The 25,300-nt window shown below is 38.5% G+C and overlaps 1 protein-coding gene across 1 annotated transcript in view; it reads left to right on the top strand.

The window, feature by feature from the left end:
* DOCK3 (dedicator of cytokinesis 3) overlaps positions 1–25,300 on the top strand; it is a gene marked incomplete at its 5' end in the record, with an annotated part of 534,371 nt that overhangs the window by 404,806 nt on the left and 104,265 nt on the right. Inside the window, 4 exons of the mRNA XM_040628234.1 lie at positions 6,548–6,629; positions 11,701–11,761; positions 13,048–13,195; positions 24,365–24,453. Of these exons, the coding sequence (XP_040484168.1) occupies positions 6,548–6,629; positions 11,701–11,761; positions 13,048–13,195; positions 24,365–24,453 (380 nt within the window). The remainder of the gene's footprint in view (positions 1–6,547; positions 6,630–11,700; positions 11,762–13,047; positions 13,196–24,364; positions 24,454–25,300) is intronic.

The following is a 25,300-nucleotide window of genomic DNA, read 5'->3' as shown; positions in this document are numbered from 1 at the left end:
GTTTCAACACTGCAGCCCAAGTGATCATTCTAAAGACTTAGGAGGTCAACACTGCTTCTCATAGTTGAACTTCCCAGGCCTCTCTAAGGCCCATAATGGGTTGTTCCAAATTTGCTAATCCTAACAACGAAAACTTTTTAAAAAATGCAGATTCTTGCACTCTCCCCAAAAGTCCTCTGAGTCCTTTCCTCTAGATATAATGATCCAGAAGACCTGGGATGGAGTCCAGGAATCTGTATTTTAATAAGCTGCCAGTTACTCCTGATAATAGCCAAGTTTGGAGAACCCTCGCATGTAAGTCCCCTCTGGATTTGTCCACTCTGTGTTGCATAGTACCTTTGACCACTCCCTGGCTCTCCAGTGCCCTCCTTACTCATGCTTGGAGCCTTCCCACTGTCAAGCTGCCTCAGACCTCTAAGACTCTGCACTTGGAGGACTCTCCTAGAATTCCCTTCATCTCTATCCCTCACCAAATGCTGAAAGCCTAGCAATATTACAAGAATCCTTTACAGTATCTCATTTAGCCAGCCTATCCTCATCCCAGTAGAACTTGTCAGCAGCCCCTTTCTGGGTAATTCTAGCATTTTCACATTATGTTGCAATTTTGGGTTTATATGTGTCTCTCTCCCAGTAGACTCAAAACCCTGAAGATAGGGAGGGACCATTTCATTTCTCTATTCCCAGTATCTAGCTCAGTTTCTGGAATACGGAATATAGTAGAGGCTCATGAACGCTTGTTGAAATGAATGAAAAGGAGAGAAGAAGGCTGGAAAGAATCCTAGAATTGTAATAATAGTTATAAAAGTGTTCTTTGGAGCCCTGAAGTGTCTCAGGGGCAGGTGGTGGTTAGGAGAGACGCCTAAGTAGGGAGGATTCTTTGCCCTCTGCCCCACCCCCACCCCCAATTCAACCAAAGTAGCTGCCTTTATCAATTTGTCATATATTGAACAGTGTAAGGTTTTGTTGAAAAGAAAAGCTGATACTAAAAATGAATTTGAAAACCACAGTACTGCTCTGCCTTTATGAAACCCCTTTATGCATTTCTGCTCTTGTGCTTCAGAACGAAGTGGGAAAACTTGAAGAACTTGAGAAATAAAGCCAAGTGATCTAAATTGGAAAATGAATCTGTGAGGGAATACTAGAGATTTTTTAATCTGTTGGCTTGTGCTATGTACTATGGCCTTGGGGCTACTTGTCTGTTTTTAAGCACCTGGGAGGTTATCACGAAAGAGATGCTAAGTAGTTGCCATTCATCTCCACAGAGGACCAGATGAGAAACATGAAGATTAAAGTGAAAGAGTTGAGAGAATTCCTCTGAATTTATTTGGGGAGCATGCTTGTATTTCCAAAACAGAGCCTTCAGGAAATATTCTCCCTAAGTATCAGAGACGGTCTCTGCCTCAGCATAGGCTGGCATCTTGTTGGTGGTCACCAAACATTTGCTATAGGGATGCATGAATTACTGTCCATGGAGATGTGTATGAATGTGTGAATTTGAACTTCCATAAAATCAAGTGATCTTAAAATTAAGACACTATTAGACTTGCCACAGATTCAAATTATGGAATTCATTTGTAACAACTTGCTCAATAATATGAAATTATGAAATTAATATAACTTCATATACTGTTCATGCATAGCTCATCATAAAAACAACTAAATATGGAACAGTTCTCTTATAATGTTGCTTATGAAAAGCAAGAATTTAACGTCATCTCTTTTTTTCTTTTGAAAGCATTGGAGTTTTCTCACCCATATCGTTTAAGAGAAAAACTGCCCTGTTGCTGTCATATAGAGGATGTTCGTAAAATCTCATGAATAAATTTTACTCTTTTGGCCACAGTTCCTTTCATACCTTTGGGAAATATGAGTGGTTGCTGTAGCTCTCATTGGCAAGTAGATTTCGATCAGCATTTATCAAACTGTACGGACTCCATTGCCTTACATAAAAGCAGCTCGTGGGGTCAAATGTCATCTGTCCCATTGGTATCAAAACACATAATAACATTTTAAGCCTCTGAGAAGTCCTAGTGGGTAAAAACCTGTTGTTTTTAAACTGTGTTTAATGCAGTATTTCCTACTTTTTTGACCACCTTAGGAAACATTGGATAGGTATTTGCCTTCAAATAGTTTGAATGTTAGCAGAAAGCATCATTTGCTTATCATACCCATTAGAGAAGCTGGCAAAACAGAAAATAGCTAGATGTGTACCCAAAGCCCTGTGAAATGAAAAAAAACCAACAGTTATTTTCAGCTTCACAGATTGTGAAGGCCAGGTGAAACCAGAGCATGAAAGGCCGTGGGACATGTGAAAGTCATGTGGGCACTGTGAGAACTCAGGGGCCTCCTCTCACTGTTGAGGAGAAAGAGAAGTTCTTGGGTTCTGATAGGGCCAGCAACCCTGTCCACTTGGAAATGTGTTTTATGCACGCTTTTAGCTTTGGACCGGAGCTTGATGTAGCCCCTCCAAACCATGTGCCCTTCTGTGGGTCTAGCAGCTCCGGCAGCAGCCAGCTTGGTAGATGTCTGTCCTCGAGAGATTGGTAATGTGACGGTGAGAGCCGTTGCAGGTGTTCCTTCAATAGAGTGCAGAAGTAATGATAAATTCTCTTGAAAGACATAAACTTCCTAAAAAATGTTTTTCTACTCAACTATCAAGTTAAGAGCTACCTGGGTGGTTGTTAAATGCATATATACATGTTAGGATAGTTAACTTCAGTAATGGACAGAAAAATGTTACTTTGATGCTCTTATTTCCTGTTTCTCTGATACACCTCAACTTTTTGTTACTAAAACTACTAACATATTTGTATATACCCTTGTTATTTCCTCCTTCGTTCTTTCCTTGATTCTCTCAGTTCCCCAAGGAGGTGGGAACCTCTTTTTTCCTTTGCCAATTATTTTCTCTCTTTCCTCTGTCTTCAGTATCTCACCATCTACAAACATTGTCCTATTAGAAGCAAATGTTCTTTGGTGTACCCCATCTTTTTTTGAAGTCAGGTTTTTGAACTATAATTTACATGTAGTAAAATTCACTCTTTTTAATACATAGTTTGGTGAGTTTTGACAAATTTATAGTTGTGAAATCACCACCATATTCAAGAAGTAGAAGCTTTCATCACCCCAGAAAGTTCCTTCATGCACCTTTGCATTCAATCCCTGCCCTCCTTCCTCAGCCCTGACAACTCCTGATCTGGTTTCCTTCCTTATAGTTTTGCCAATTCTAGATTATAATATAAGTGGAGACATACAGTATATGGTCTTTTGTGATTGATTGGCTTCTTTCACTTAGCATGGATTTTTGAGATTCATCCATATTATTATATATCTCAGTAGTTCTTTTTATTGTGAAGTAATATTCCATTTTATGGATATTCCATTATATGGGTTGCCCTTCTTCTCCTGATGAACATTTGTGTTCTTTAGAGTTTCTGGCTATTATGAATAAAGCTGCTATAAATATTCACAAATGGGTCTCTGTGTGGACATAAGTTTTCATTTCTCAGGAGTAAATACCTAGGAATAGAATGATTGGATCATATAATAAGTGTACGTTTAACTTTATAAGAAACTGCCAGACTGTTTTCTAAATGACTATACCATTTTGCACTCCCCTCAACAGTTTATGAGAGGTCTAGTTGCTCTACATTCTCACCAACCATTGATATATTTAGTCTTTAATTTAGCCATTCTAATAGGTGTGTAGTGGTATCTCACTGTGCTTTTAATTTGTATTTCTCTAATGATTAATGATGTTTTCTTGAGCTTATATGTCATCTTTATATGTTCCTTGGTGAAGGGTCTATTCAGATCTTTTGTCCATTTTTTTAAATTGAATTGTTACTTATAAAGAACTCTCAGAACTCCACAGTACATTCTTAATACAGTCCTTTCTTAGTGAGTGTTTGTAAATATTTTCTCAGTCTATAGCTTGTCTTTCCACTTTAACAGTGTCTTCCCAAGAGAAGATGGTTTTAATCTTGATAAAGTTCAGTTTATCATTTTGTTGTGATTCATGATATTCACTTAATAATGTGAGATCACAAAGATTTTTCTCTTTTATGCTAAATATGGAAATACAAATTTGAATAAAATACACAAAGGTACTTGTCTTCATTTTTCTCCTGTGTTTTCTTATAGTTTTAGCTCTTATATTGAGGTCTATGATCCATTCAAGTTACTCTTTTGTAGGCAAGGATCAGTTTACTCTTTTCCATATGGATTGTTAAGCACCGTTTGTTGAAATTACTGTGCTCCTTTACTGAATTTTGGTGCCTTTATTGACAATTAATTAAGTATAAACATATGGATTATCCCACATGTTAATAAAGATCTCCCTCAGGACGCCTGGGTGGCTCAGTCAGTTCAGCGTCTGCCTTCAGCTCAGGTCATGATGCCAGGGTCCTGGGATTGAGTCCTGCATCAGGCTCCCTGCTCAGAGGGGAGCCTGCGTAGGGGCGCCTGGGTAGCGCAGTCGTTAAGCGTCTGCCTTCGGCTCAGGGCGTGATCCCGGCGTTCCGGGATCGAGTCCCACATCGGGCTCCTCTGCTGGGAGCCTGCTTCTTCCTCTCCCACTCCCCTGCTGTGTTCCCTCTCTCGCTGGCTGTCAAAAAAAAAAAAATCTTTAAAAAAAAAAAAAAAAAGAGGGGAGCCTGCTTCTCCCTCTGCCCCTCCCCCTTGCTTGTGCTCTCTCTCTCTCTCTCAAATAAATAAAATCTTTTAAAAAAAATAAAGACCTCCCTCAGCCCAACATGCCCATTCAACTATAAGTTCATCACTTCTACCTTTCCATAGCCGTTTACTAAAGAGTAGTCTGTGGGGCACCTGGGTGGCTCAGTTGGTTCAGCATCTGCGTTCAACTCAGGTCATGATCCCAGGGTCCTGGGATCAAGCCCCATGTCAGGCTCCCTGCTCAGCAGGAAGTCTGCTTGTCCTATCCCAGCCACCTGCCGCACCCCACCTGACCCTACCCCCGGGTCCTCTTTCTAGCGCTTTCAAATAAATAAATAAATAAACAAATAAATAAATAAATAAAATCTTTTAAAAAAGGGGGGGGTGGACTAGACTTAACTATTTCTGCCTCCTCACTTCTTACTCTTCACCCTGGGTTCTTTCTCTACCATTCCACTAAAACAGTTATTGCAAGAATCACAGTAGTCTCTGTCTGGGGACAGGGGATATACTCTTGTGCTTGTCTCATGTGATTCTTCACACTGGCCTTGGGCCTCACTGACCCCTACCTCCTCTTTCAAACATTTTCTTCCCTTGACTAATATAGCATCCCACTACCTCCTTATTTTTCTTGCTTTTCTGTTTGTCCCCATGTGTCTACTTTGCTAGTTCTACCCCTTTTTTCCTAAATATCAGTGTCCCTCAGGATTCTGACCAAAGCCCTTTTCCTGCTCCTTCTATGCACATTCTCTCCTTATTGCCATCCAACCCCCTGGCTGGAAAAAATCCCAAGTTTATATCTGGGCCAAATATTTTTTGAGCTTCATTTCTGCATATTTAATTGTCTACCAGGACCACAAGCTCTACGAAGAAAAATACCTTGTATCTTGTTCACATTTGTATTCCCACGTTTAGCACACAAAACCTAATAACTGTTGACTAAATGAACAAATGAATACATGAACAAAGTAAGCAACCTGTGAAGTTGATATTATATCTTATAATTCTAGGACAGTATTTTAATATTGACCTTTTTCCTGATACCACATATATGTGGTGAGTACATGACTATGGGCACAGGAGAATTAAATTACTTTTAGAATCACATACGTGGTCTTTGCCACAGCTCAGTTTTCCTGTTGCAGTTGATAGGGAGCCTTGGGATGAAGAGGTGGGAAATTAAACCTGGGCAGGAACAGGCAGGAGTGAGAGAGCGAGGAGACACCTCTCCAGATGTCACAAACACTGAATCTCTGGTTTTTAACCCGGTAATTTACTTCAGGAGTTAACCTGTGTTGTTTGTGAAATAAAATATTTTAATGGCCATTTTAAATTCTGATTGCAACTTTAGTTATAGTACATTATTTCCTTTTGACTTTTTGCTCAAATTTTTGTAAGTCCCTGTATTTTTTTTCTTAGTCCTGAAATGATTCTTAAGAGTTATATAGGAAGATGTAAATTGGGTAATGTAGATTCTTCCGGCTCGAGTATGGTGGATAGTTTTATGATCTGAGTGATCACATCAGAGAACGTATATGCTTGTTATGGGCCTAGCATTATGACTGGAGCTTTGCGGGTATTTGGAAAACAATAAAAGATACAGTCTTCATTGCTCCTCTCAGGGAGCACACACCTCTAGGGAGATAAGAGCTGCTACCAGCAAATAAACAGCAACAGCTGTTAGGCGGTTTGTAGTGTCCATTGCATGCTGCGTGGCAAGAAAAATAGCGTCCTGTCATTAGACATGTACTTTTGGCCTTGCCTTTCACTGTGAGCTATTCTGAAAGTGTTTAGGGCTTCTCTGTAAATGCCCTTTTTATTTGTTCTGGAGCATGTGGTCCCTTACATTTTTCTGTCTCTCTCTCCTACATTTCAGTGAGCGGTTTCTGGTGAGACTGAACAAGAATGGTGGGCCAAGGAACCCAGAGAAGATAGAACGAATGTGTGCCCTTTTTACAGTATGTGCAAATTCTCTTTCCCTTCTCTGCTGTTGACTCTACCCAGGGGCCTGCTATGTGGATATTGTAACCCTGGAAACAAGCATTTATTCTTACCTCCCCACACTTAGGACTTGATTTATGTTCCTATCAGGTTTTAATGAATTATTTAAAGAAAACTGAAATCAGCTATAGTTTTTAACTGAATTTTTTATTAAAGAAATATAATCAAGTACCTTTTACTAATGTAGGTTTTAGAAGCTATTGAATATAACAGACAAAATCTGAAGGAAGTCTTTCTTACTAGTCTTATTCAAGGCTGCTGGGAAATTCCCTGATGTAGGAGTGTGGTTTCTCTAAAGGCATCCACCAAACGTACAGCTGTGCAGTTTTTAGCGAGTGCATAGAAAGGGGCAAACTAAGTATTCTGTTCTCTCACGTACCAAATGGAGGATCTTTTCCTGCTATGACCTATACTTTCATTTTTTCCGAATAACCATGCTGTCATTCATGGTCTCCAGGATCACAAACTCATCAGCTCAGAGAAGACATAGTAATCTGCTTCTGGAAAGTGGTTAGCCTCACATACCACATTGCCTTGTGTATGCTTCTAGTTGATTCTGATTTACCGAATGTTTGTTATTTAGTTAAAAAAAACTAGCGTGAAGCTTTGTTTATTTCAGTTTATTTATTTGCCGAAGGAGAAAACAAGACTGTGTTACAATTTTAAACCAGTTTTGATTCTCATGGAGTCTTTGATCTGCTTCAGTGCTGCTGAGATACATTAAGACCCGTTAACGCCGGGAGGTGTGATAGTCTCACAGTGCCACTGCCCTGGTGTCGGTGCATGACTGATGGGTGACAGATGTCTCAGAGCTTACGGTGTGCCTCTTAAACACAAATGGGGTTTACGTAGGCATCTTATATGTGACTTTCTCTGAAAGATAACACTGGATTTGTTTACCTGACTTTTTTGTTCAATTACTACAACTTTCTTTCAAAACCTCAAACAACGTTACTGTAGAATCAGAAGCCACTTTCACAGGGAGAGCTTCTATTGAAAATGCTCCAGATGTACAGAAACATTTGTAAGTCTAGTTAAGCTGCAGTGATTTTTTTTCCCCATCTTTGAACTCAGCATTCAAACCTTAGGAGATAATGCAGGAAGAAAGCAGGTAAAGCAGACCCATGAAGACAGTTAAGGGAGTTGATATGGCTTAGTCTGGGAAAAGCAGCACTGTTCCTTCAGTAGGAAGAGAACAAGGGAAAGAGTGCAAGTTGCAGTTAATGGGATTTAGGTTAGAATATTGGGAAAGAGCTTCTGAAGTGAGAGTGTCTAAACACTGCAGTGGTCCTCTGGGGCCACCTTTCTGAAACAGAAATAGAAGGAAATGAGACACCCATCTGTTTAGAATGCCTCAGTGACCTTAGGAGGTTTTTCTGGATCCTGGTTCTCTGAGAAAATAGCAAAAGAAATCACTGCTTCCTTGTTCTTTGGCATTGTGGGAACAGAGCTGTGTGCATGTGCTATCTTTGAATATGATGAGTGCAGTCCTTGTCTCTTGAAAAATGAACTTAATTATGATGATATTTGAATGTAATTACAGTAAATCAAAATTTTCATTTTGTAGCATTTTAATTATCTATATGGGCCCAGAGGCCTACTCTGTAGCTTTGACTTTATAAATCAGAGATGCACATAACATTCATGTGCTCTTATTCTGCCACAATGGGAAGACACAAGGCTGCTAAAAATACCACTTCTGTAGTTCCCTTTGCAGTACAGCCCTGAATTTTTTTTAAGATCCTAAAAAGTGATTTGAGAATTTTTTACAAAGCACATGAAATTATTTAACAAGATTGTCTTAGCCAGGGCTTTCATGTTTTACTTTAAGCTACATGAAATAATAATTTTGGTGGAACCTATTTTCTCATCTAAGGTTTGAGTTCCTCCTGTGGGCTAAAGGAGTTTTCTAGATTGACATATGTGCTGCAGAGTTTGAGAGTAATGCTCAAAAATGCAGCCGCAGCTGTGGTCAGTGCCAACCTGTTAGCTTACCTTAACATCAAGAAGAAGGAAGCCTACAAACTGAGCAGTTTTGCAGGATTACTCAAGCAGACTTCAGAGCCACATTACAGACCATCACATTATTCATGGCTCAACCTTGTTCTCTACAATCTGGGTTTTTTTCTGACCTTGTTAGATTTCAGAGCTTCCTGTCCAGGGAGAATTTTATCCAGAAGGAGGTGTTTCATATTTATGTGAATGTCTAATAGAGTGATATCCTGACTTTCATGATAAACAACGGCTACGTGTATGAGCATGTGAGAGCATGTCTGTGAATTTACTTATTATTAGACATCCAGTGCTTCACACACAGTGCCTGGCAAGTACTAAGGCCTCAGTAATGATTTGTTACATAAGTAAATGAGTATGTTTATTTGTTATTGTATTTGAGTGATCAACTCAGAAAATGAACTTGTGTTGTTTTCCCTGTATTCGTTGGCATTGTATTTTCTACCTTTATTTATATCTTCTGCTTCTGTTGTAGCATAAGTATCAATAAATTGGCTTTTTTTTTTTTTTTTTGTATTTGTAAATCCCATTGTCTCTAGAGAAAAGGGGCAGTTCAGGCACAGGAAAGTGAGTTGACTTTTCCATTTTTTAAATGGAACATCAGTAACTGATCCAAGATGCTGAGCCCTGTGACTACCATATAGTTAGGAACCAGCTTTTAATTATGTAGGATTGGAGGGTATGCTCCAGTGAGTAAATCTAAATTCAGACTCTGCTCACCAAATGTATGGTGGGAATCCTTCTTCCTGTCTTGGTTTTACAGGTCTTGTGAGTATTTTAACGTGGATAGCCACACTTGGTACTTAGTCTTGAAGAGTGAGTGTTCACTAACTCTGTGGTAATGGTGTTTAACCATGCACTGATGTTTATAAGATAGCTTTCACATTGAAATTGTGTGGGACTCACAAATAATAATTTCACATAAAACATTTTTTTTGCACTGATTATTCCCATTTTATATTTATTGACTTCACATAAATACCACAGAGAGTTCTGGGTACCATGTACAAAATGGTCAGAAGGGGTCCCTACTCCATCTACTTGGAAAATACCATAAATTATATTTCAGTTTTCTTCCTTTCGTTCACTTAGAACCAAGAGACAGGTCCTATGCTCATGTGTACAACTGATCTGATTAGTGTTTGATCATTTTTGGTAACTGGCTTGAATTCTTATGTGTAGGGATTAATCATCATACTGGTTATTTGATAGTTTGGATTAACACAATCTAAGCTATGAAGAAGGAACCGTTTCCTTTGAAATGTGTCGAACATTTCTATATCTTTCAGTAAATAAACATGTTTCAATCCCCAAATAAGCACATAAAAGTGGTAATCTGGGGTTTTTTTTCAGTTTTATTCATTGTGTAGTAGCCATTTTAATAAGTGTCAAAATACAGAGATATTTTGAGGGTATCATTTTAAGTTCCATTTCTAAATTAAAGGACATGGTGAAATGGAGCCTGAACCATCCTTTTTCAGTTTCAAAAGACAACTTTCATATAAAATATTTCTTTGTGATTCCAGAGATACACATTTATCTTAAATTATTTTGTAACCTATTTCATTATAAGCATATTTCATTATTCCATCAAGAATGTGGTGAAATGTCATAGCCATCTAGAATCTAAAAGTTTTAATTTCACCATTGCATATTACGTTTTTAAAATTTTTTTATAATAATTTTTTATTATATTATGTTAGTCACCATACAGTCCATCCCTAGTTTTTGATGTAAAGTTCCATGATTCATTACTTGCGTATAACACCCAGTGCACCATTACTTTTTAATGTCTCCTTTCCTTTCATATGTTTAGGACCACTCTACAGGGCAGAACTGGGAATACAGTAAGGCAAGCAAAGCATAGGATCCTGAGAGTGAGACTTCCTTTAACTTTGCACCTTGGGTGCCTTGCTTGCCTTACGCTAATCCTAACCCTGCAACAAGGTATAAAAATAAAGCAAACATGGGGACTCTGGATCTCAAAGCTCATTTGAAATTATAACTGTCACTTGATTGTCCCTTTCCCTGCCTTTTCAAAAAGAGATAAACGTCTACGACCAATCAAAAGATGCAAGATGGGAAGGACAGGGAACTAAGTAAGGGACCTTTTCCTAGAAGCAAAAGGGAAATCTTGGGAAACCGTCCCGTTAAGGACAGAGGTTATTCCAACAATCATCATTAATTCACAACAGTGTGTCTGAGTGAGCAGCAAGTTGACCTGGTAAGAAGTCTGAAACAGAGTATATATTGAAGTTTTATTACTTTAAGTACAACATGTTAAAGTAAAATACATACCCATAAATGAACATTCTATTTCAAAATGTGTCCTAAACATAAATAATTTAATGTATAAAACTATTTTCATAATTTTAGTTTAAAGATTACTGGTTGGATCAGATTTGTTTAGTTAAAGGAAGCCCTTAGAATTTTCCAGATAGATTATTTTTAGCTTCATACTTCAGTACAAATGATGCATATCTAAATTTGGAAATAGACATCAAATTATTGAGGCTTCACTAAGACCAAATTAGTCTCTTCTCAAGGGAACATATCTAGTGTTTAATAATCATGTAGAGCACAGAATAAACATAAAATTAGTAAAGAGTAAACTTCTAGAATTTCAGTCATTAATAAGCTTATTGGGTGTTTTCCCATTTTTTCTGCATTGAATGTTTCTTTTGTTACAAAATGTTTTTGATGTGATGTTAGAATAAACATGGATAAGGCAATATTATGAAGATTTCTATTGTGAGAATATTTGTTGTGTGTTCTATATAAAAGCTGGGAAAATATTATCGATAAAATTAACTTCCAGAGGCATATAAGATATTCACATTTTCGCTGCAGGAATCTTACAGACACTAAACCACTATGTGCTTTAGTCCCTCTCCCCACCTATAACATATGCTAAAAGTAACAAAAGCAGATGATTGTGAGGTTTGAAATGAAATTTTAATTATTTTCGGTATATTCATTGCCTTAATTTACTTGTTTTTTCTTTTCTTTTCTTAGGATCTGAGCAGCAAAGATATGAAGAGAGATTTATATATAGTTGCCCATGTGATACGAATAGGTACTGTCTACCTTATCCGTTCACATGACTAAGACCAGCCCACCTTGGGATAAGTATCTACTCCTATGTTTGAGCTTTATCCTATCCCTAGCTCTTACCTGTAATGTCAGGTCTCAGGATGAGAGCCCAGCTTGTATTGGAACTCTCCCTTAAGCTCAGCTGCTATCGTAGCTGAATTTGACATAAACGAAAGCATTTTTTTTCACTTGAAATCTTCTGCTCCCTATTTGTTTTTGGACCCAAACTCTTTATTTCAAGCGGTCTGCTCTTTTGACATTCTTTCCATCACAGTGCCTTGCCTTTGTACCAGCTTTTCCACTTCAGAGATCTTACAACATGTTGCAGGTTGCCATCTTAACAGGTGGTGAAAGGCCTTTGCTGTGTTTTTTATCCAAAAGTATGTATCTGTGCTGTTTTCCACAAAATGAGAGTCACTATCCTTGCTGCAGTCGACGTGACGTGTGGTATTTCGCTTTTACCGCACCCAAGATGAAAAAAGTGATTTTTGCTACTGTTTGGTGGTTGATTTACTCAGCCTCATTTCAAGCGTATGGCATAATTTGGGGGGCTATGACTAACCAAGTCTTCCTCCATAGGTTTGGGTTCTGGGATATCTTGTACATTTTTTTGTCAAAGAATATTTTTTAATCCTTCGCCAACAAAACACCGATTTTGCTGTACTTTGGTTTTGCTGTATTTCATAAGCGTTCATTGAGGTTCCAGGTGTGCTTTTGCAAGTCCTCTTGCCACCACCGTAGGCACAGCCTTGCTGGGCGGGAGAAGCCCCTTCTTCCCGACACAACTGTCGCTTCCGCTTCCGCTTCCACAGAGGTTTAGGAGCAGCTTTGGCAGCAAAATGTGGTTGGAAGAATAACACATTGTTCTCATCTTTGCATACATATTTTTATCTGGCAACTAAAGTATTAAACTTTGTATCCTCAATATGCCAAAGAAGTTTAAATCTAACACACTGGTTTTTCTAAGAAATTCATAAAAGCACCGTTTCATTCTCATATGATTAATAAGTGGACTGTTGGTATTCAGGTAGATAATAAGGATGATTAACTGAATGTGGTGCAGGGGAAGAGCCCCAGCCAAAGGCCTGTTTGGTATTTCTCCACATAAATATTCTGCATCCTTGGATGGCTCCCTTCAGTCCTAAATCAGTCTTCCAATTTAAGTATCTCTAAGGTGCCTACAGCTCTGGCATCCTTGGATGACAATCAGGTGATACTGGAGAGGAGCCTGGAGTTCTCAGCCTGACTGGTTTTTCTGCTGTGCTCCAGGCCGGATGCTTCTGAATGACTCAAAGAAAGGCCCTGCTCACCTGCACTACCGGCGACCATATGGCTGTGCGGTCCTAAGCATCCTGGATGTCCTACAGTCGCTCACAGAATTAAAGGAAGAAAAGGATTTTGTTCTTAAGGTTTACACGTGAGTAATACACAAAGGAAATATTCATAATTTACAACATAAGACATTCCAGCACTACCCTTGAGAGTAGCAGTGCTCAAGCTTTGTGGGACACAGAACCACCAGAATATGTAGGATAGGGAGTTCTTCAAAAATGCAGAGATTTTGATGTAAGGGTTATATTTTTAATAAGTTTCCCAGGTGATTTTGAAGCAGCTGAATTTGGAAACTTCTATCCTAAACTAGAAGTCTGGTAGTATAGATTTCTGTACTGTCTCTTCTATCTAGGATTAACCAGCATTATTATATATTTACAGAAAAACTAATAATGTAATTTCTCATGTGTTTTGGACATAAAACAGTCTTTGTCTAATACTTGCCCCCCAGGACACAACTGAGCTAGGTCCCGATGCAAATAGCTTCAGAGAATGATCACGAGTCAAGTTGAAGAAAAGCAAGTTTTTCTGAGGAGCTGTGGTTTCACTCTTCACTTTTGTGACCACAGATCCAGAAGTCACATCCAACTAGTCATGGCATTATTTGTAATGTCCATTAACCAGTGGATCTGCCTTATAGAAGCAGTGTGTCTCCTGATTCTTGTTAAGCAATAGAAAAAAAAAAAATAAGTGAAGAAAAGGAACAGAATTCAGGCATATCATCTGTCTTTGCTGATACAGACCTAGGAATGAATAGTAGTGCTGAAAACATGATTTGTGATGGGTTTAGTGAGTTTTTAAAGTAAGTGTTTTAACTATGGAATTCTTTTAAAGAAATGTCTGTCCTCTTTTGGTTTTAACCCATTATTATTTTTCTAAATGAAATCTAATATTGTCCATCATCATGTTAATGTATCATCACCATAATATTGTATGAATATTTCAGTGTATTGTCTGTTCTGATTCAGTCAGGAGATGAACTTAATTCACAATTACACTTAATTTGGGCCTTTATATATCAACCACATTTTATTAATTTCAAAATAAAAGTCCAGGCCTCCTTATTACTTATTTTGCCTTAAGCACTGTTCTGTTCAGAGCTGTATATCTTACGGGTTGAGGATCGTCCTTTGGAATAGTAACCTACAAAGGAAATTTTGGTGGGTTTTCTCTTCCTTTCATGCATCAGTCACAGACTTTCTACATATACCGAACCTCTTCATTGATGGCTGATGGGAACTGCTTTTTGATATACCTTCCAGCCTTTGAAAAGGACTAAACAGGAATCCAAAATCATTATCATTATCCTCTTACTCTACTCTAGCCTTCCCAAGGACGAGGGGTTTATAGGTAGCACTCCCCAATTGCATCTCTTTGCATGTATCAGCTGTTCCTTGCTTGACTGCAAATTCTCATTGTGGATAGGGGCTTGCACAGCATCCCTCTTGAAATCATGCTGTCAGGCTTAAGTGGCCTAATTGCTTCTAAAACAATGGAAGATCATTATCAAAAAAATATTTTGAAGGACTAATAGAATCAAAATGTAGGATAATTTTTCCACTTGAAAATATTGAAATTGTCAAATAGACTTCCCACTGCATGTTTGCAAAATTGATTTTGTGCGCAGTGTGGAATTCCTCTAGGATTAGTGTTTTAAATCCACATCAGCACAGTGAATCCAGCCCTTAGGAGAAGCAGTATTTTCCAATAAGTTTCATAGCACATGTTTGTTAGATTGAATTAGAAGCTTTAAAGGTTTAATAATTGCTACTGATAGTGCTTTAGCCTTTATTAGGACAGGATTTGGCAAGGATAAAAACCCCTTGTATGGTTTTAATCAATGAATTGGCAAAATATCTCATTAGTTGTTGACATTCTCATCATTTCTTTCTTTATTCAGTCAGCCTCAACCAGCAAAGATTCAAGCTCCTGTGTATCTCTTGCCATAGCCATTCCTCTGGCTTAATAGAAGTTGTTTAATGTCATGTGTGTGTGGTGAAGGTCCCACATCATTTTAAGAAAATCTCAAGAAGCTGGGGCATGAAAACTAGGTTGGTTCCTAATGAGCCAAAAGCCTGAAAAATCACTAATAAATCATCACTGTATGCAATTCAGTCTGATATAGATATCATGTTTCCTCTCGCCAGAAGGACTAGGGCCACAGGCAGGCACAGGGCATGTCGAACCTGGAGCCTAGGACACGGAAAGAGAGTAGTGCTACAAAGCTAAAGCCGACACTAAGGTGAAGTCAAGGAGCCATAAATAATGCATGTGACCAAACAGAAGATGCTTCTGCATATGCAATGACCACGCTTCAAATTCACAGTGTGACACAGTCTAAATAAACATTTTTAGGCCCACCTTAATGAAATAAATAAATAGCTACTTAGAATATTAAATCTACTATGTTAGTTATATTTTAAATCGTATTCTATAAAATGTATATTAACCCATTACATATTCAATCACATGTTATATAAAATTGAGAAGTATTACATTTTCTCACTCTCGCGTGTTATGAGAAAATTTTATTCAAATTCCTCATATGCAACCATGTCATCAGGATTTTGTCAACATTACAGCCACTTTCTGAGTCATCTGACACAGTTTTCCAAGGCATGGTCTTTCACTTTCATCAGGTTGGTTTGATACATCACTCTTTGAATCCTTGATGGTGCGTTCGCTGGAAATTCATCTTGAGGCTCAATTACATTTTTGCTGAATATTTGGACACTTGCTGTTTCTGTGTCTTTATTTGTCCTGTAGGCCCATGTATGTGGCCTTAATAATACAGCTGCTTACTATGCTGCTTTTAAGATGAGGTTTACAATAACATCCAGCTCTTCAATTTGGAGGTCATACCCAAGGGTAATTACTAAGTCTGTGTAGTTTTGCTCTTTTTAAAAAAATAAATAAATAAATAAAAATAAAAAAAGATCTTAAGCCAATTCTGCCAGATAGGTTTTATAAGCATCTAAAAATCTCATTGATTGAGATAATTTCAGGCTATTGTAACTTACCCAAACACTGCTGTGACGTTCAAAATCAAAGGGATTCAGAGAATGCCCCATAACATGACAGGTTGTGGGAGGGTGGAAATATAAGGTGGCAACCTCTTCTCTTATGTGATGACTGGAAGGGACCCTATCCTTATATTTGAAGTAGACACACATTTCCTCTGAACACTGACTTTGGGGTCTTTGTTTCATAGCCACCTTATCCATGAAAATGCCTCAAGTTGAGAGTGCTGGTTTAGGAGCCATTCTTAAATGGAGGCCCATTCTTAAATGAGTGAAGGGCCATTGGGCCATCCTCGTTTTAGTACAGAGAAAAGAAGGCTTAAGTCTTTATGTATATAACAACGTCAAATGAAAATACTGCTTTTCACTTGTGAGTCAGTTGAGGAAGTAGCTCCTATTCCTCTCTCTCCTAGCCTAGGCCTTCCCAATTTTCCATGGATCATTTCCTTCCCAATTTTCCATGGATCACCATCCACCCAGGACTATTATCTGCTGTGTCTGTCATCAGCGTATGAGCATCTGCACCAAACGTCTGCTCAGGCCATCACAAAGAAGACCTAAATCCAGCAGGTCTATGCCCATGGAAGTACTCTGTTTTGACTCTCCGTACTCACCATCTCTAGCCGTAAAGCCTAGTTAGATTTGTTTGTGTGTGAGTGCTGCTGCAAAGCAGAACTCATTAAATAATGAGCCAGAGCAAAGAAAGTCAGCTCAGGATGACTCCTGTTCATGTAGAGGTGAAAAGGCTCATGACTCTAACACAGAAGTGTTGGCACACCGAGGTCCTAAGTATTCTCTGCCACAAGCTTGGAAAATACCCCTGCGTTCTCCCTTCCTTTTCTGTTGTGCTGCTCCTCCAGGAAAGTCACACTGAAAGAATGATGGCTCTAAGAGTAGACAAACACAGAGCTGCCTTCATATAACAACTTTGTTAACTGATTTAAAGTACTCAGTGGTATGTATGAGCCCATCTTGTTTTTTTATAAGATAATACTTTCACCTATTAGATAGAGGGATAGATTAGATAGATGAGGTGATTGGTAAACAGAAGCTGTGAGATTTGGACAAATCACCCTAATTCCCTGAACTTCAGTTTCCTCATCTACAAAATTGAAAAAAAAAAAAGGAATAAGGTAATATAAGAAACCAAAAAAAAAAGAAAAAATCCATATGAACTAGTGAATCAAACAGGAAAAACGTGGTGGTAAATAAACAAGAGGACCAGTGGTTCAGGAAATGAGATCTGACCAAATAATGCGCATCCTACATGCCATCTAAAAAGGAGTTTCCGGGGGTTTTTTGTTTGTTTGTTTGTTTGTTTTTTGCTAGTGACTCTTGGTTACAGGTAAGCTCTACTTTTACATCTAAACTACAAATCCTATATAATTCCATGCGTAATATCTTCATTACCCCATGGTAATCACATAAAATTTACCCAGTAGTCCATGTACTTCAGTTTAAAGGAAGTTGACCAAATTCAGCCTTCTTAACTGGTGAGAGAAAGCAGCGCCAGAGCCCAGGTGTCCTTACCAACATCTCTACCTCCAGCTTGTGAGAGTTCCAGAAAGCCCCTTTTTTCCTCCACAGGGATAGAAAGAGCATTCTGTACTGATACGCGGTGGAATTTATAGTGGAGATCTAATTGTCATGACCCTTAATGTGTATAATAATGACTCAAAATTATTATAGTCAATTTATTAGAAATACAAAAAGAGGATAAAAGTACAATAATAGTAAGAGGCTTTAACATGCCTCTTGACATACAGGAAGACAAAAATAAATAAGGATGGAAATAAATATTTAAATCAGGTAAATAACTCTGACTTAGAGAATTGGAATAAGGTTGATGTGACAGAGGCTAACCGTCAGCATCTTTGAACGCTCACCATGGGCTGTCGTTACCCCTCTTTTATAGATAAGGAAACAGGCAGAGTGGTGAGGCATGTTCCTGAGCAGCCTGATTAAGAGACTATGTGCTTAACCTCTTGCTCTCCTAGTACAAATAGGGTGAGCATAATTTGTCATCTAAATCAGGACATTCTGATAGTCAAAAGAAGTGCTGTTGATGCCAGGACAGCAGGTGTAAATGGAGTATCCCAGCTCGCCAGGCCATATGGTCCTCCCAGGTCTAGACAAGTCTTTTATCCAATAAACAGAATACATCTTTTCCAGTGCCTATGGAACATTTATAAAAATTATTCATAGAAAAAATTTCCATAAATTCCATAAGTCACAAGCCACCCTCTCTGATCACAGTGCAATTAGCATATAATGCATCATATTAGTCATCCAAAAGGGAAAAAACATATAACCAACCTGATACCAGAAAAGATACTTGACAAAGGTCAATCTTCATTCCCAATTATTTAACAATTTTAGCTTAGTAAACTCAGAATAAAATGCCATTTGTTGCAATTTGAGGGGGTTAATAGATATCAGTAGATTGGTTCTGAGAGCAAAATGTTAAGCAGGTATAGATAAAAATGGATATAGAGTACATAGATGGACATATATAAACATGTCACTGTTATTAACAAGAAAACTTAATTTGAGATGATGGTGCAGATCTATGAGCCACATAGACTTTTGTATTTGTTTCCCGTGACTACTGTAACAAATTACTGCAAATGTGATTTATAGCATAGAAATTCTCACAATCCAGAGGCCAGAAGTCTGAAATCAAGATGCCAGCAGGACCACACTCCTTCTAGAGGCTCTAGGGGAAAATCTGTTCTTTGCATCTTCTGGGAGCTGTCAGTATGCCTTGACTTGGGGTTTCATCACTCTAATCTCTGCTTCTGTGGTCACATTGCCTCCTCCTTTCTTGTCTGCATTTTCTTCTTTTCTGTGTCTTAAATCTTCCTCTGCCTTTCTCTAAGGACATTTATCATTGAAGTTGAACTCACCCAGATTATCCAGGATTATCTCCTAATCCCAAGATCCTTAACTTAATTACATCTGCAATGACCTTTTTTGCAAATAAGGTAACATTCACAGGTTCCAGGAATTAGGATATAGATATATCTTTTTAAGGGCTACCATTCAACCCACCGCAACTTGTGATTAACATAAACCCTGAGTCACTGACTATTAAAGTCATCATCAACGTGGAACCTGGTGGTGCAGAGGATTGTGTGTTCTCTGCAGACAGGTTGGTCCCAAAAGAGGGAAGAGGCAAAACTGAGATGTTCATGCCCAGGTCCTTCTTCTAGAAGTGCTGGTCAAGGAGGTCACTCTCCCAGGAAAGTGACTAAATGGGGCAGAAATGTTACTCATGGGAGCCCTTCTACCACCTGGAAGGAAAAGGAGGAAACTAAGTATTTCTGTTAAAGTGCATGTGTGCGTGCATGCATGCTATTTGTCTTTTTTTAATACTCTATACTAAAATACACATATATAGATTGTAAAATAAATAATTTACATTTTTCATAAATAAAAATGCCAATTCTCATGGCCTACGAGAGCACATCCAGAATCTATCAAATTGGTTTATTTGTGTCAGCTTGGTCTTGGAGATTCTGTTCAATTAGGCCATTTTTATAGAAATGTGTGCTGTTTTTCTTCATCCTTCTGGATACTACTCTCTTTTTGCACTTTAATAAGGACTACATGAAACAGTAGTCAGCACCAGCAGTGTTAAATCTGTAGGTTGTTGCCTATTTTCCATCTTATTAGGACTTTAACCAAATAAAGGCCAAAATAACACCCAAAGAGAAAGAATTTTAATATGGAGTATTTGCACTAAATTAAGTTTTACACCATAGCCAAGACTCAGTAGTTGTAATTAGGTAGAGACAAATGGGAATGCTGACTGACATCAGGGACATAAGTACCCTGAAGCCCGGTGCAGGAGTAAGGTTTTCAGTGCTATAGTACTCAGCCTCTTTCTCTCTGTACCCCACTCCAAACCTGCCTGCCTGTCCTGCTTTTGGGACCACATTTAGACTCCAGCTCCGCTTCACTCTTCTCAGTAAAATGAACATAGTAATATCTATCTTACTGGATTATGAGAATTAAGTGAAATAAAATATGGGAATCTACCCCAACCATCGCCTCCTACAGTAGGCCCCCTTCTAAAAATGCAAAGGTTATATGTAACTGATAAATTATTGAACACTACAGCTGAAACTAATGATGTACTTACTACATGTTGGATAACTGAAATTAAATAAAAAATAAAAATAAAACTGTGAAACTTAAAGGTCTTAAACAATCCTTTAGCAACAAACAATCCTTTAAAATTTCTTAAGCATTTTAAACATTTTTTGTGTTGCTCACCGTGGAAAAAAAGGAGAAGAAAGTTGGGTGAATAACCATCCGAAACACAGAAATTAAGAAGATAAGGAGATCGTAGGGAAGAGGCAGATGCTAACATGTGCTCTGGTACATGAGTGACTGAGAAGAGTATTCTGAACTCTGTTGAGCTGGACTCGCACTCCTGCTCTTGTGCTTCTGAATGCTTGGGAATCCCATGTAGAAAACCAAAACTTTCTCACCTCTCTGTCTTCCTTAGTAAAATCCCTGGACATGTAGTAGTTGAAGTGCTGTGCTGTTTATCTCCCTGTGAGGAAAGCAGACTGCTACAGAGGCATGCAGACCTCTTTTAGATCACAGTCCCTCATGTGTCTTATGATTGAGGACAAACTACCAACATCAGTAATCATGCTGTAAATATTAATTTGATTGGATAGAACATAATCATGCTGCATTATAATCACAACTCATTTGATTATTTAATAAATGCTCCGATTTATAATTTGTCCTTATAAAGTATCCTAGTGATTGGTTAAAATATGCTGATGGCACCACATCCATTTATTTTCAGATGATTTGAGTAGCTCCTTGGCATTCAGGAAAGGGAGATATTTGAAAGATCAGTTAGGAGGTGATTACACTGATCCAGAAGAGAGATGATATGGTTGAACCGAGGCCAAGAAGAGGAGAGGTGAATGAATTAATACACACTGTCACTGTGGATGTGGTTGACAAAGCACTGTCTCCACTGTACTGCCAAAAAAAAAAAAAATTAGTGTTTTATTGGAGAAATGCTGAAATTACACCATCTATTGGAGGGAGGGAGTTAATTTTCAAGATTCTTCTTTTGAAGTGAGAGGGGGAGTATATTATTTATGACAAACTGTAGTCAGATTTCTGTTAAAGAAAGTGACTACTGATCTTGTAAACCTAGAAAGTGGCAAAAAAAAAAAAAAAAACCTGACAGCAAGACAAGTCTTTGAATCCTCACCAGCTGGGCACTTCTCTGATGTACTAACTGGTTGGAAGAGATGAGACAGTGTGCGTGTCAGACAGGAAGGGCTGGATGTGCTGTTGCCAGCACCTCTCACTTTTGATTTCCAACTGAGTTGCTAAATCACAAGTGCTCATCTTAAAGAACACTCCCTCCCTTCCTTTGTTTGGAAGGAATTCTGTAAGTAGAAAGTGACCTCACAGCTCTGGACTATGAGAACTTCATCTCTGACAATTCTTTGCAGCATCTCTGAGTAAGTGAGACCTATTTATACTGATTAAGAAGTCCGAAGAGCCACTGATTGAGTAACAAAATTAAGCTAATGACTAATTTCCTTTTTCTCTGAATGGCTTCTATACAAACCCTTGTATTTAATTGTTCTTCACATTGCTTGTACTTCACACTGCTGGATTGCACATGATGTAACTTTTTTTTCTATTGTTAAGTCTTTATACTATTTTTTTTCAGTTCCTTACTCTGATTTCTTTTTTATTATTATTTGAATGTAATTGACACCAACATTATGTTAGTCCCAGGTGTGCAACATAGCAATTCATCCCTATACGTCATGTCATGCTGCCACAAAAACAGAAATACTATATGATCTGGTAATTTCACTACTGGGTGTTTACCCAAAGAAAACAAAAGCACTAATTCAAAAAAGATATATACACCCTTATGTTTATTGCAACATTATTTACAATAGCCAAGATATGGAAGCAACCCAAGTGTCCATCAATAGACAAATAGATAAGGAAGATGTGGTATACACACACACACACACACACACACACACACTCAGACACACACACACACAGGAATATTGTGCAGCCTTAAAAAAAGATTCAAAGGGGCACATGCACCCCAATGTTTATAGCAGCAATGTCCACAATAGCCAAATATGGAAAGGGCCCAGATATCCATCGGCAGATAAATGGATAAAGATGATGTATATACATACATACCATTGAATATTACTCATGCATCAAAAAGAATGGCGTCTTGCCATTTGCTAGGATGTGGATGGAACTAGAGGGTATTATGCTAAGTGAAACAAGTCAGTCAGAGAAAGACAAATACCAAATGATTTCACTCATGTGTGGAATTTAAGAAACAAAATAGATGAACATAGGGGAGGGGAAGGAAAAATAAAATAAGATAAAAGCAGAGAGACAAACCATAAGAGACTCTTAACCATAAGAAACAAACTGAAGATTGCTGGAAGGGAGGTGGGTGGAGGGGATGGGCTAAATGGGTGATGGGCATTAAGGGGGCACTTGATGTAATGAGCACTGGGTGTTATATGCAACTGATGAATCAATAAATTCTACCCCTGGGGCACCTGGGTGGCTCAGTCGTTAAGCATCTGCCTTCGGCTCAGGACGTGATCCTGGCGTTCTGGGATCGAGCCCCACATCAGGCCCCTCCGCTGGGAGCCTGCTTCTTCCTCTCCCACTCCCCCTGCTTGTGTTCCCTCTCTCTCTGGCTGTCTCTATCTCTGTCAAATGAATAAATAAAAAATCTTTTAAAAAAATTAAAAAATAAATAAATTCTACCCCTGAAAGTAATAATATGCTATATGTTAACTAAGTTGAACTTGGTTTTTTAAAAGATTTTATGTATTTATTTGGCAGAAAGATAGAGCCAGAGAGCACAAGTGGTTGGGGGAGGAGGGGCGGGTGGGAAGGGGCAGAGGGACAGGGAGAAGTAGGCTCCCTGTTGAGCAGGAAGCCCAATCCAGGCTCGATCCCAGGACCTCGGCATCATGACCTAAGCCAAAGGCAGATACTTAAACTACTGGACCACACAGGCACCCCAAATAAATAGAATTTAAATAAAAACATTTTTTAAAAAGATGAGATCTTGCCGTTTTTGACAACATAGACTAGAGGGCATTATACTAAATGAAATAAGTCAGACTGAGAAAGTCCAATACCATATGATTTCACATGATAAAACTCTTACTGGGGTTTCCTATTTGAAGTGGCTGTGCTGGACTGCACACTTCTGAGTAACCATGGAAAGATCCTGTGAGTTTTCCTTTGTGCCTGGGTCTTCCATTTTAGAGTCAGAAAGTATGGACCCATACCTTCCTATGCAACAGGGGAAGGGGTGGGGCCAAGGCTATGGGGACTCTTGGTATCACGTGGAATTTTCAAGAGATGACTCTAATTTCATTTCAGTTGCTTCATCGAAGTGTTTGCATTAGGATGAGGAATTCCTGGTCTCTGTTTCTAAACTATAACAAGTACTTGTGTGGTTGCAGCCCTCTTGGAAATGCCCTTTAGAGGGGAAGACTCTGAAATGTCAGTAATTAGCAGAGGTGCAATGTTGTTTCTCTATTCTCTCTTTTGTCCCAATCCTGAAGCCCTTGGGAAGGACTTTGTATGTTTCAACATTCAACCTTCTCTGCTAAGCTCTCCCTCCCCTTGACTAAAGAGGATTTCACGGTGGATCAAACTCATTACTCTCCTAAACTTTTCTTCCTCTCTTGGTGTGGCTGAAACAGCCACAAGTAAATATCCACACTGCCCTGAGGTTAGCAGGATTTTCCTCCGGGGCCAGTATAATGACTATTAAATGATGGTACAAAGCCAATGCAAGGCATGGCAGTTTCTAAACAGTAGTCGTTGTCAAAAGGAACTGTTATTTTCCCTCTCAGGAACTTGCCTCTGGAGCCTGGTGGGTGTGTGTGTGCATGTGTGTAAAGAACTAGAAGAGAAAAACTTGTCATGTGGGAGAGTGCTACTTCAGAGAATAGGATATTTTGCCACCTAAAATATTTGTTGAGATTCATTTTAGAGTTTCAACACTTTCCCCAAGTGGGAATCTTCTATGGGCCTTAACAGAAAACAAGCTTTGTCTAATTTAGTAAAACATAGGAAAGGGAGTATGAAGTTACCCTTCAAAGTTAGCGTTTCAGCTGGAACAGCAGACCAGATGTCGAAAAGCCTTGAGAGCCATAATGCCTGTCCTTCTGTTGCAGGTGCAACAACGAGAGTGAGTGGTCCCAGATCCACGAGAATATCATCCGCAAGTCCAGCGCCAAGTATTCTGCCCCCAGCGCCAGCCATGGTAACATACTTCTCTGGCTAGAAAACTTCGTGTTGCGCTTGCTGCTGCTGATCATACAGACCTCAGGGAATTTGTGCTGATCAGTTGCCATATGTAAAGTTCAATTCCCTACAAACATTTATTCTCCTCCCCAGTCACTTTCTATTATTTCTTCTTGTGATAATTTGAGACCTTTCCTAATTACTTCCAACCAAAATGCATTTTCTGTTCTTTCTAAAGTGGATTCCATGTGCTTTGATAGGTAACTTGAGTTCCAGTTAAAATCCAGAGTGAACAAAATTGCTGCAGGGTTTGTCACATTGTGAAGTCCGTGTTTTCCTGAACAAAGAATACATACCCCAGCCAAAAATAAAAGACAAATATTAATAATCACTTTTTCTATTCCTGTTCAGTATTAGCATCACCAAGAAGGCCTGATGCTAATGAGAATCAGTGATTAATCTGCCAATATCATTCAGGAACCGGAATAGGCAATCTTTATTTCACAGCAGCGTTTATCTTAGCTCAACTTCTTTTCCTTTTCCCTCCTTTTCTTTTAAAACTGTTTAATTTCTATCTAAATCTTGGTGCAATTCCACACATTAGAAAGATTGTATTTTCTAAATTGAACATTGTTTGATGAAATTAGAAGCACTATTTAAAAGCTCTGAGCTTTTTTGAAGATAGCTTTCAAATTTACATAGAATCATGTTTCTTCTGACAGTTTTAACCTCTCAATTATCTCATAATCTCTTTTACATAACCTTCTTTGTTTTTTAACTTCCAAAGCCTTGTTGTAAATAGAAAGTGGGCCTTAAACAACAGTGTCAAGCCACTCCAAGGCATGGCAGTCTCCAAAGTTATTAAG

The sequence above is a fragment of the Ursus maritimus genome, unplaced genomic scaffold, assembly GCF_017311325.1.
Source record: "Ursus maritimus isolate PB19 unplaced genomic scaffold, ASM1731132v1 scaffold_14, whole genome shotgun sequence".
NCBI classification, from domain to species: Eukaryota; Metazoa; Chordata; class Mammalia; order Carnivora; family Ursidae; genus Ursus; species Ursus maritimus.
The sequence above is the reverse complement of the archived record's forward strand: the minus strand, read 5'-3'. Positions and strand labels throughout refer to the sequence as shown.